At 50.4% G+C, this 14,158-nt stretch overlaps 1 protein-coding gene across 1 annotated transcript in view; it reads right to left on the minus strand.

Annotated features, from left to right (window-relative positions):
• The window catches only part of gse1b (Gse1 coiled-coil protein b), a 416,891-nt gene that overhangs the window by 61,057 nt on the left and 341,676 nt on the right, over nt 1-14,158 (minus strand). The window contains exon 3 of the mRNA XM_031831040.1: nt 11,654-11,851. Coding sequence (XP_031686900.1) covers nt 11,654-11,851 — 198 coding nt within the window. The remainder of the gene's footprint in view (nt 1-11,653; nt 11,852-14,158) is intronic.

The following is a 14,158-nucleotide window of genomic DNA, read 5'->3' on the forward strand; positions in this document are numbered from 1 at the left end:
GACAAAGTAGATGTCCTAACCGACCGACTTGTTTTCAAGAAATTTGCGGAGTGGTTGGAAAATGAGTTTTAATGTAAAGTGTATGTAAACTTTCAGCTGTATATATGAGAGAGAGAGAGGTGATGAGGTGAGAGAGGAGGAAGCATATATTGTCTGCACGACAGCAATTAGTGGCCTAATCCTCCCTCCCTCACCTCAGAAAGCCATTACTCTCCCCAGGAAGACCAGGACAATCAATACCAGAGCACTCAGGCTGGCGAGCAGAGTGACACTTAATACAGCTCCACTATCACACCTCATATACTCACAGAAAAAGAGAGTGAAAGAGACTACCACCACAGGAGAGAGAGAGAGAGAGAGAGAGAGAGAGAGAGAGAGAGAGAGAGAGAGAGAGAGAGAGAGAGACTACCACCACCACAGGGGAGTGAAGAGGGAGGGAGAGAGAGAGAGAAAGAGGCTACCACCACAGGGAAGTGGAAGAGGGAGAGAGAGGGAGAAAGAGGCTACCACCACAGGGGAGTGGAAGAGGGAGAGAGAGAGAAAGAGACTACCACCACAGGGGAGTGGAATAGGGAGAGAGAGAAAGAGACTACCACCACAGGGGAGTGGAATAGGGAGAGAGAGAGAAAAAGAGACTACCACCACAGGGGAGTGAAATAGGGAGAGAGAGAGAGAGAGAGAGGCTACCACCACAGGGGAGTGGAAGAGGGAGAGAGAGACTACCACCACAGGGGAGTGGAAGAGGGAGGGAGGGAGAGAGAGAGAGAGGCTACCATCACAGGGGAGTGGAAGAGGGAGAGAGAGAGAGAGACTACCACCACAGGGGAGTGGAAGAGGGAGAGAGCGAGAGAGACTACCACCACAGGGGAGTGGAATAGGGAGAGAGAGAGAGAGAGAGAGAGAGGCTACCACCACAGGGGAGTGGAATCGGGAGAGAGAGAGAGAAAGAGGCTACCATCATAGGGGAGTGGAAGAGGGAGAGAGAGAGAGACTACCACCACAGGGGAGTGGAAGAGGGAGAGAGCGAGAGAGACTACCACCACAGGGGAGTGGAATAGGGAGAGAGAGAGAGAGAGGCTACCACCACAGGGGAGTGGAATCGGGAGAGAGAGGCTACCACCACAGGGGTGTGGAAGAGGGAGAGAGAGAGAGAGAGAGGCTACCACCACAGGGGAGTGGAAGAGGGAGAGAGAGAGAGAAAGGATACCACCACAGGGGAGTGGAAGAGGGAGAGAGAGAGAGAAAGAGGGCAAGAGAAATAAGAATCGTTACAAAAGAGTGAATGAGAGAGAGATAAAAAGGGATAGAGCAGAAATGAATAATGATCACAGTAATCCAGACCTGCCAGAGCTTCAAGCAACAGACCTCTACTCCCCTGGTACCACTCCATCTCTCTCTCCTCCACCATCCCTTCCTCCCTCTCATTGTTCTCACTCCCGTTCCCTGTGTGTGTGTGTGTGTGTGTGTGTGTGTAGCTGTCTGTACAGTGGGGGAGGCAGGACACACTGCATCATTGAGTGAAAGCTGGAGGAGAAGCAGGTGAGGAGGAGGAGGGGTTGGTGTTCCCTCATCTGATTGTCCTCTTCATTGTCCTCCTCTACAAGCCAACATCATAACCTCTGTATACCTCCACCGACCCCATCCCTCCTTCACTGGAAACCATCCACACACCACCAGCTCCAGCCTGTTCTGTTATTCACTCACTCTCCTCCATCTCTCTTTCTCTCCCTCTTTCCACACATCCCTCCCTCCCCTCTCTGTTCTTCAAACGGACTGCCTCCCAAGCAGAGATCTCTCTGGGAAGACATCCATTTTTCATAAACACATTTTCAACAGTTACAGACAGTTAAGGAGAAAGGGAAGTAGCCCTGAACGCTTAACAGCCTGAGATGAGTGGTGTGTGTGTGTGTGTGTGTGTGTGTGTGTGTGTGTGTGCGTGTGTGTGTGTGCTTAATCTTAGATTTCTAGCATCTCCTAAAGTCTAAACTACCCTCTCTCCCTCGTTCTAATAAATACAACCCCCTCCAGTCTTTTCCTGTCACTCCCCCTTCCTCACTCCTCTTGTGGTGACAGTGCTAGTTGACAGGAAGTCAGTCCATCACTGAGAAGATGGGACAGAAATGATATGCAGGCCATCTGAGTGGCCCTAAAATAGTGTCATGCTGCCATATGCAGATCCAGCCTTCGTCTATTCACTGACGTGTCGCCACACATGCTCACACTGAGGCTGAGAGGAGAGGAGGGAGTGTCCTGGTTTCAAACACAGCCCTGGGCATTATGGATGTATCTCCATAGTCTGAACATGCTTCCTCTCCCCGTTCTCCTGTCCTCCCCTTCTTCTGTATTGATCGAATCACAAAGGACTGGTGAAAGCAAAATGGACTAGACACCAGTCCAGTTCTTTCAGATCAGTCAGACATTAAAAGAAAGGAGGTGAGGAGATGAAGCCTGTCCCCTACTGGTGCTGTTAGGACATACAGTAAGAACAACACGCTGGTCTTCTGCCCTCTAATGGTGGATAAGAGACAGGTCAAGCTGTGGCTCCACGCTCTGCTCCTACGCTACAGAGAGACAGCTGGTCTTCTGCCCTCTAATGGTGGATAAGAGACTGCAGGCCAAGCTGTGGCTCCAGGCTCTGCTCCTACGCTACAGAGAGACGGCTGGTCTTCTGCCCTCTAATGGTGGATAAGAGACTGCAGGCCAAGCTGTGGCTCCACGCTCTGCTCCTACGCTACAGAGAGACGGCTGGTCTTCTGCCCTCTAATGGTGGATAAGGGACTGCAGGCCAAGCTGTGGCTCCACGCTCTGCTCCTACGCTACAGAGAGACGGCTGGTCTTCTGCCCTCTAATGGTGGATAAGAGACTGCAGGCCAAGCTGTGGCTCCACGCTCTGCTCCTACGCTACAGAGAGACGGCTGGTCTTCTTCCCTCTAATGGTGGATAAGAGACTGCAGGCCAAGCTGTGGCTCCACGCTCTGCTCCTACGCTACAGAGAGACGGCTGGTCTTCTGCCCTCTAATGGTGGATAAGAGACTGCAGGCCAAGCTGTGGCTCCACGCTCTGCTCCTACGCTACAGAGAGACGGCTGGTCTTCTGCCCTCTAATGGTGGATAAGACACTGCAGGCCAAGCTGTGGCTCCACGCTCTGCTCCTACGCTACAGAGACGGAGAGCGAGGAAGTCTAAGCGAGAGAGAGAGAGTGCTCTGTCTCTGTTCCTGCGTGTGTGTGTATGTACAGTGCATTCAGAAAGTATTCAGGGCCCTTGAATTTTTCCACATTTTTTATGTTTCCGCCTTATTCTGAAATGTTTTTTAAATTTTTATCTTCATCAATATACACATATACCCCATAATGACAAAGCAAAAACAGGTTTTAAGAATTGTATTACCAGAAATAGCTTCTTTACATAAGTATTCAGACTCTTTGCTATGATCCTCGAAATTGAGCTCAGGTGCATCCTGTTTCCTTTGATCGTCCTTGAGAGGTTTCTACAACTGTATTGGAGTCCACCTGTGGTAAATTCAGTTGATTGGACATGATGTGGAAAGGCACACACTTGTCTATATAAGGTCCCACAGTTGACAGTGCATGTCAGAGCAAAAACCCAGCCATGAGGTCGAAGGAATTGTCCGTAGAGCTCTGAGACAGGTTGAAAATAGTGGTGCAGCGACGCTCTCCATCCAACCTGACAGAGCTTGAGAGGATCTGCAGAGAAGAATGGGAGAAACTCCACAAATACAGGTGTGCCAAGCTTGTGGCATCATGCCAAACACACTGTGCTGCCAAAGGTGCTTAAACAAAGTACTGAGTAAAGGGTCTGAATACTTATGTTAATGTGATATTTAAGTGTTTTTTATCAAATTTGTAAAAATGTAAAAAAAAAAGTTTTTGCTCTGTCATTAATTGGATAGTGTAGATGTGTAGATTTGATTTATTTATTCATTTTAGAATAAGGCTGTAACATAACAACATGTGGGAAAAGTCAAGGGGTCTGAATACTTTCCAAATGCACTGTATGTGTGTGTGGTGTATGTGGGTGTGATTGAGTGTATGTCTGTGTGGGCAAATGTGTGTGTGTGATTAATGTGTAGCTCCTCTCTCCATCGCTGCGCCACTACCAGTCCCTCTCTCCCAGACTACCTCCATGCATGACCGCCCAAGCTGACCCTAACTGGGAGAGAGAGGTACACACAGACACATGCATGTACGCACGCACGTATACACACGCACACACAAAGCTCCACACAGCCCCAGGTTAAGTTCTCTCTGTCCCAGCACCGTATCCTTCCACCTCTAATCCCATCAAGAAACATAACAATATACTTGTTCACCTGCAGCTTTTATCCAAGGGGACTTGTCTTAACACAAACGTTCAGGGACAGTGATCCTTGCGAGTATTGAACCCACATCTTTGATCTTGCCAGCTACACTCCAACCGACTGTGCCATTCAAGCCCCAAATCTCATGTTCCCTTCCTGGCCCTATCCAAAGCTCCAAACCCTGCCTCTCCTCCACAGCCCTGAACACACCCCCAGACACAGCCCTACCAGCTAGCGACAAGCTGTTGTTCATCTCCTCCCCTTCCCTCCTTCCTTCCTCTCTCCTCCACAGCCCTGAACACCCCCCCAGACACAGCCCTACCAGCTAGCGACAAGCTGTTGTTCATCTCCTCCCCTTCCCTCCTTCCTTCCTCTCTCCTCCACAGCCCTGAACACACCCCCAGACACAGCCCTACCAGCTAGCGACAAGCTGTTGTTCATCTCCTCCCCTTCCCTCCTTCCTTCCTCTCTCCTCCACACCCCCAGACACAGCCCTACCAGCTAGCGACAAGCTGTTGTTCACCTCCCTCCCTCCCTCCCTCCTTCCTTCCTCTCTCCTCCACAGCCCTGAACACACCCCCAGACACAGCCCTACCAGCTAGCGACAAGCTGTTGTTCACCTCCCTCCCTCCCTCCTTCCCTCCCTGCATTAGAACAACATCAGCACTTAATTAAACAGTCCATTTCACACCTGGTGTGCATAGCAGCGCCGAGCGAGCCAACCCTTCCTCCATATGCCATACCATCCCCCAGCCACACACACACAAACCCTGCCTCACTCACTCACTCACACACACACACACACACACACACACACTCACACTCACACACACACACACACACACACACACACACACACACACACACACACACACACACACACACACAACCTCGGCCACGGACCGACAACACAGTTCAAAGCACCTAATCTGCATCAGGGAGTGTGTGTTTCAAGGGTGTATATGTGTGTGCACTCTTAGAAAAAGGGTGCAATCTAGAACCTAAAAGAAAGGGTTAGTCAGCTGTCCCCATAGGAGAACCCTTTGAAGAACCCTTTTTGGTTCCAGGTAAAACCCTATTGGGTTCCAAGTAGATGATTCTACATGGAAACCAAAAAGGGTTCTACCTGGAACCAAAAAGGGGTTCTCCTATGGGGACAGCCGAAGAACCATTTTGGAATATTTTTTTCTAAGAGTGTGGTGTGTGTTATTTTCCCAGAGAGGGGGAGTAAAGACAGAGAGATAGAGAGCGAGCAGTAGGATGGTTTCTGAAGGAGAATGTTTAACTGAGTGAACTGTGTATGAGCTATTGTTAGTATGTTTACCTAGAAGAAGAGACATAGATATATGGATGAATAAAGTACTGTATGGAGAGAGAGAGAGAGAGAGAGAGAGAGAGATGCGTGCGTGTGATAGTGTGTGTGCGCTCCAGGCTCCAGATGGAGGGGTCAGAGACACACTGCCCTGCTGTCCCAGCATGCTCTGGGCTCCCAGAAACAAGGGTAGCCCCCGGCCAAACACACATGGTAACACATTCAATCTCTCAGTATCCCTCTACCCACTCCTTCCATCACTCCATAAACCCTCTCTCTTCTTTACCTTTTTCTCCCTCCCATCCCCATCTCTTTTCCTCAGGTGGTCTAGATAGGTACTGTAGGTAGGTAGTGTAATGCTACAGTGAGTTCAGTGCAAGTTAAGTCTAGATCTGCCTAATTAATCAGATACTAGCATGCCTGCCTCTCTGACACGAGGTGTGTGTCCTTTACTCTGCTGCAATACTCATTATCCATCACCTCCCCTCTTCAGCATGAGACTCAGTACACAGAGCTACTCATCAGACGGGAGAGTGTGTGTGTCTGTATGACCGTGCGTGTATGTATGTGTGTTACTGTGTGTGTGTGTGTGTGTGTGTGTGTGTATGCAGATGAAAACACAGAGGACGAGTCAGGGTTTATAAATCAGGGTGATAGCTAGCTAGCTAGTGGCTATGATACTAGCACAACAAAACAAACAACATCCTTTAGGCTTAGGAGACTGATTCATGCTCCATATGCACAACAGTAACACAGGACAGAGGGCCAGAGGACACACAGGAACACACTGTGCAGTAGGACGCACAGGAACACACACTGCTCAGTAGGAGCCACAGGAACACACTGTGCAGTAGGACACACAGGAACACACACTGTGCAGTAGGACACACAGGAACACACACTGTTCAGTAGGAGCCACAGGAACACACACTGTGCAGTAGGACACACAGGAACACACACTGTTCAGTAGGAGCCACAGGAACACACACTGTGCAGTAGGACACACAGGAACACACACTGTGCAGTAGGAGCCACAGGAACACACACTGTGCAGTAGGAGCCACAGGAACACACACTGTGCAGTAGGAGCCACAGGAACACACACTGTGCAGTAGGAGTCACAGGAACACACTGTGCTGTAGGACCCACAGGAACACAATGTGCAGTAGGACACACACTGTGCAGTAGGAGACACAGGAACACACAGTGCAGTAGGACACACAGGAAGACACTGTACACTAGGACACAGGAAGACACAGTGCAGTAGGACACACAGGAACACACTGTACACTAGGACACAGGAACACACAGTGCAGTAGGACACACAGGAACACACTGTGCAGTAGGACACACAGGAACACACTGTGCAGTAGGACACACAGGAACACACAGTGCAGTAGGACACACAGGAACACACAGTGCAGTAGGACACACAGGAACACACTGTGCAGTAGGACACACAGGAACACACAGTGCAGTAGGACACACAGGAACACACTGTACACTAGGACACAGGAACACACAGTGCAGTAGGAGCCACAGGAACACACTGTGCAGTAGGACACACAGGAACACACTGTGCAGTAGGACACACAGGAACACACTGTGCAGTAGGACACACAGGAACACACTTTGCAGTAGGACACACAGGAACACACTGTGTAGTAGGGCACACAGGAACACACTTTGCAGTAGGACACACAGGAACACACTGTACACTAGGACACAGGAACACACAGTGCAGTAGGACACACAGGAACACACTGTGCAGTAGGAAACACAGGAACACACTGTGCAGTAGGACACACAGGAACACACTGTGCAGTAGGACACACAGGAACACACAGTGCAGTAGGACACACAGGAACACACTTTGCAGTAGGACACACAGGAACAAACTGTGTAGTAGGGCACACAGGAACACACTTTGCAGTAGGAGACACAGGAACACACTGTGCAGTAGGACACACAGGAACACACTGTGCAGTAGGACACACAGGAACACACAGTGCAGTAGGAGACACAGGAACACACTGTGCAGTAGGACACACAGGAACACACAGTGCAGTAGGACACACAGGAACACACAGTGCAGTAGGACACACAGGAACACACTGTGCAGTAGGACACACAGGAACACACAGTGCAGTAGGACACACAGGAACACACTGTACACTAGGACACAGGAACACACAGTGCAGTAGGAGCCACAGGAACACACTGTGCAGTAGGACACACAGGAACACACTGTGCAGTAGGACACACAGGAACACACTGTGCAGTAGGACACACAGGAACACACTTTGCAGTAGGACACACAGGAACACACTGTGTAGTAGGGCACACAGGAACACACTTTGCAGTAGGACACACAGGAACACACTGTACACTAGGACACAGGAACACACAGTGCAGTAGGACACACAGGAACACACTGTGCAGTAGGAAACACAGGAACACACTGTGCAGTAGGACACACAGGAACACACTGTGCAGTAGGACACACAGGAACACACAGTGCAGTAGGACACACAGGAACACACTTTGCAGTAGGACACACAGGAACAAACTGTGTAGTAGGGCACACAGGAACACACTTTGCAGTAGGAGACACAGGAACACACTGTGCAGTAGGACACACAGGAACACACTGTGCAGTAGGACACACAGGAACACACAGTGCAGTAGGACACACAGGAACACACTGTACACTAGGACACACAGAAACACACAGTGCAGTAGGACACACAGGAACACACTGTGCAGTAGGACACACAGGAACACACAGTGCAGTAGGACACACAGGAACACACTTTGCAGTAGGAGACACAGGAACACACTGTACACTAGGACACAGGAACACACAGTGCAGTAGGACACACAGGAACACACTGTGCAGTAGGACACACAGGAACACACTGTGCAGTAGGACACACAGGAACACACTGTGCAGTAGGAAACACAGGAACACACAGTGCAGTAGGACACACAGGAACACACCTTGCAGTAGGACACACAGGAACACACTGTACACTAGGACACAGGAACACACAGTGCAGTAGGACACACAGGAACACACTGTGCAGTAGGACACACAGGAACACACTGTGCAGTAGGACACACAGGAACACACTGTGCAATAGGACACACAGGAACACACAGTGCAGTAGGACACACAGGAACACACTTTGCAGTAGGACACACAGGAACACACTGTGTAGTAGGGCACACAGGAACACACTTTGCAGTAGGAGACACAGGAACACACTGTGCAGTAGGACACACAGGAACACACTGTGCAGTAGGACACACAGGAACACACAGTGCAGTAGGACACACAGGAACACACTGTACACTAGGACACACAGGAACACACAGTGCAGTAGGACACACAGGAACACACTGTGCAGTAGGACACACAGGAACACACAGTGCAGTAGGACACACAGGAACACACTTTGCAGTAGGAGACACAGGAACACACTGTGCAGTAGGACAGACAGGAACACACTGTGCAGTAGGACACAGGAACACACTGTGCAGTAGGACACACAGGAACACACTGTGCAGTAGGACACACACACTGCTAGGAGGCTACAACATGACAGGGAAGGTCAGGTTTTATGTGTGAGTGTGTGTGTCTGTGTTTGTGTGTATGAGGGCTTGTCTATAAATATCTTTGGAGACAGCAAAGTGGCTGGAGATCCGGAGGAGGCCCACGCTCCAGCCTGCCCACCCCAGCGACGGCACTCCTAACGTGGGCAGGATCGGCCCCATGATTGGCCTGTTCGACTGGAGCTGTGGAGCATGACTCACACACACTGTGTCTCTACCTACGCCAGGCAGACTGCACACAGACAGGCCCAAAATAACAGAGGGACTTTTCTGCTCTGTTTTAAAAAATGCCTAGGTTTAATCATAGTCTCTGTGTGTGTGTCTGTACCTCCCTCAGACTATCTGACGACTGTCCCAGCTAGGTTGAAATAGCAACAGACACACAACACACGTACATGTACACATGCACATACACACACCTGGTCGATAGAGAGAGAGAGAGAGAGATGAGACAGTGAGACAAACAGTATGTGTGCAAGAAAGGGAGAGGGAGAGGGAGAGAGAGAGAGGTGAGAAAATAGATTATGTGCGGGAGAGTGACAGTGAGGGAGAAATGGAGTGAGATAGATGAGTGAGTGTGTGAGAGGGAGAGAAAATATGGAGAAATAGAAATGGAGTGAAAGGGAGAGACGGAGAGGGAGTGGGGAAGAGAGAAGGGGAAGGTGAGAAACAATGGAGGAAGAGAATGAGATTGAGAGGGTGAGTGTGTGAGAGAGAGGGAGAGATTGGGGTTGTGAGCTCTGTCTCTGTTTCTTTCTCAGAGTAATAAATCATTGGTGTTGGGCCCCCGGTGTGATCTGCAGGGGAGCCAGGCAGCCAGAGAGAGCCAGGGAGGGCCCAGGAGGAGGGGACCTCTCTCAAACACACAGCCTGATTAAGAGAGCCTGACCCGAGGGGGGGATGGCTGGGGCTCACTGGAGCTGGGGCAGACATCCAGATACACACACATAAACAGACACACACACGCACTCACACACACCCAAACAGGACCCCTGCCAGCACTACTCAGGGGACTCTCAGCAGTCTGGCTCCGTCCCCCTGGAGGGGCCCAGCAGCGTATGTGTGTGTGTCTTAGGGGGCCAGTGAAGCAGTGGGCCAGCCAGAGTCTCTGTTCTGGGGAAGGTTACACCTCATAGACACACACACCATGGTTTACCAGAGCCACTGTTTCTCACATCATCTACCAGAAAGGCCTCAGTGAGCTGCTGCCCAAAGCCAGCCAGCCAAACAGCCCCCGAGAGAATAGCGTGTGTGTGTGTGTGTGTGTGTGTGTGTGTGTGTGTGTGTGTGTGTGTGTGTGTGTGTTTACACGGGAGAATAGCAGCCTTGTCCATCTGTGACCTAAGTCTGACCCTGTCCAGACAACAACCAACAACTGAACAAACAATATCCAACTGTCTGTAGCACACAGCAATATCTAATATCCAACTGTCTGTAGCACACAGCAATATCTAATATCCAAACTAGCTACAAATATCAACAACTCACAATCAAACCATGAGCTGTATGTCTGACTGATAGGAACCTGTAGGAGGTCGAAAGGGTAGTGAGAAAAAGAGAAGTATTCTATTGATTCAGTGTTGATTGAGAAATGGCTGTAAGGAACCTGCTATGTTCTACTGTGTAGTGAGTCTGAGAGGAGAGGGTCAGTGTGTTACAGATGCATCCTATGATCCCTCCACAACCAATTCTAAAAGCAGTCCTTGTCAACTGCTCAACCCACCACACAGTGACTACTTCACAGTCAGGTTAGACCGGTGGGATAGCAGGGCCCAATAAACTCAACAACACAGTGGTGTGTGTGTGTGTGTGTGTGTGTGTGTGTGTGTGTGTGTGTGTGTGTGTGTGTGTGTGCGTGTTTGCTCCAGGTGAGGAGAGGAGGTGACACAAACATTCAATGTCCTTCACACATACACACAAATAAATGGACGCACGTGCACACACACACACACACCCACACACACACAGCGCTGGCACCTAAATGGGTCAGCTAGTATGGCTGTTATGTGTCCTGCTCTCTTAGGGGAGGCTGCATAATTCAATCTAGTGTGAATATCACTCCACTGCTATTAGCAGCTAAACACGACACACAGGTACGGCCCCAGCAGAGGAACCTCTGAGACATCTGAGGGGTTAGGCTACAGGGGTTAGAGGTTAGGATCCAGGAGGACAGATGGTTTTTGAACGAGCTTAGCGCCTCAGGGAGGAAGGAAAGAGTGAGAGGAGGGTAAGAAGAGGGGACGGTTAGGTCATACGGGTAAGAGGGATTTCTGACAACAGCTGGTTCTACAATGGCTTTAAATGACCCAACGTTTCTACACCTTATATAGCCTTGATACCAATACACCTGGCATTAAGAAACTCTAGAATCATAACTCTGTCTGTCCACATGTTGGTTGTTCTTACCTCGAGGATCCTCGGCCTGTTTGGCCAGTTTACGGAGGGCGGCGGCGAATCCGGAGTGTGCAGACTGGGCCGCCGGGCTCCCATTGGCTACGATAGATCCGTTAAGGGGCGACGGGGTGAGGGGGCTGACCGTCGCCGTGGTGCGAGTTGCCGTGGATATCATTCCTAAGGAAGGTGACTTTGGCTCATGGCTCATGCCTGGAGAGAGGAGAGAGAGGGAGAGAAAGGGTTAATAGACATAATAGACTGATGTTCGTCATTTATAAAGCAATTACAAAGCGGCTGTAGATGATGGGTCAGTCAGTCTGTCAGTCAGACTTACTCATGCTGTGATTGGTCAACTTATCAGTGGTTTACCAGAGCCCCCCCCCCCCCCCCCCCCCCCAGTGACACCAAACCCTGTGGACTGGAAAATCTCTCAGACCTTACACACATACACACACACACACTGGGGGCTATCTGTCTGTCTCACACCAGACCTTACACACACACACACACACACTGGGGGCTATCTGTCTGTCTCACACCAGACATTACACACACACACACACACACACACTGGGGGCTATCTGTCCGTCTCACACCAGACCTTACACACACACACACACTGGGGGCTATCTGTCTGTCTCACACCAGACCTTACACACACACACACACACACACACACACACTGGGGGCTATCTGTCTGTCTCACACCAGACCTTACACACACACACTGGGGGCTATGTCTGTCTGTCTCACACCAGACCTTACACACACACACACACACTGGGGGCTATCTGTCTGTCTCACACCAGACATTACACACACACACACACACTGGGGGCTATCTGTCTGTCTCACACCAGACCTTACACACACACACACTGGGGGCTATCTGTCTGTCTCACACCAGACATTACACACACACACACACACTGGGGGCTATCTGTCCGTCTCACACCAGACCTTACACACACACACACATTGGGGGCTATCTGTCTGTCTCACACCAGACCTTACACACACACACACACACACACTGGGGGCTATCTGTCTGTCTCACACCAGACCTTACACACACACACTGGGGGCTATGTCTGTCTGTCTCACACCAGACCTTACACACACACACACACACTGGGGGCTATCTGTCTGTCTCACACCAGACATTACACACACACACACACACACACTGGGGGCTATCTGTCCGTCTCACACCAGACCTTACACACACACACACACTGGGGGCTATTTGTCTGTCTCACACCAGACCTTACACACACACACACACACACACACACTGGGGGCTATCTGTCTGTCTCACACCAGACCTTACACACACACACTGGGGGCTATGTCTGTCTGTCTCACACCAGACCTTACACACACACACACACACACACTGGGGGCTATCTGTCTGTCTCACACCAGACATTACACACACACACACACACACTGGGGGCTATCTGTCCGTCTCACACCAGACCTTACACACACACACACACTGGGGGCTATCTGTCTGTCTCACACCAGACCTTACACACACACACACACACACACTGGGGGCTATCTGTCTGTCTCACACCAGACCTTACACACACACACACTGGGGGCTATGTCTGTCTGTCTCACACCAGACCTTACACACACACACTGGGGGCTATGTCTGTCTGTCTCACACCAGACCTTACACACACACACTGGGGGCTATCTGTCTGTCTCACACCAGACCTTACACACACACACACACACACACACTGGGGGCTATCTGTCTGTCTCACACCAGACCTTACACACACACACACTGGGGGCTATGTCTGTCTGTCTCACACCAGACCTTACACACACACACTGGGGGCTATGTCTGTCTGTCTCACACCAGACCTTACACACACACACTGGGGGCTATCTGTCCGTCTCACACCAGACCTTACACACACACACACACACACACACACACACACACACACACACACACACACACACTGGGGGCTATCTGTCTGTCTCACACCAGACCTTACACACACACACACACACACACACACACACACACACACACACACACACACACACACACACACACACACACACACACACACACACACACTGGGGGCTATCTGTCTGTCTCACATCAGACCTCACACACACACACTGGGGGCTAACTGTCTGTCTCACACCAGACCTTACACACACACACACACACACACTGGGGGCTTTGGACTTAGGCTGGGGAGCTGAGGTTAAAGGTTATAGGTTACAGGGTGTGTAACCCCTACCTCACGGGTCCGGTCTGTCTGCCTCAGCCCACACAGCAGCTCTACTTAACATGCTCCAACTGAGACAGGGCCAATAGAAACCTTTCAAACACACACCCTGAGAGAACAGTTTGATAGAGGTAACACACACCATGAGAGAACAGTTTGATAGAGGTAACACACACCCTGAGAGAACAGTTTGATAGAGGTAACACACACCATGAGAGAACAGTTTGATAGAGGTAACACACACCATGAGAGAACAGTT

This window comes from Oncorhynchus kisutch, linkage group LG8, assembly GCF_002021735.2.
Source record: "Oncorhynchus kisutch isolate 150728-3 linkage group LG8, Okis_V2, whole genome shotgun sequence".
NCBI classification, from domain to species: Eukaryota; Metazoa; Chordata; class Actinopteri; order Salmoniformes; family Salmonidae; genus Oncorhynchus; species Oncorhynchus kisutch.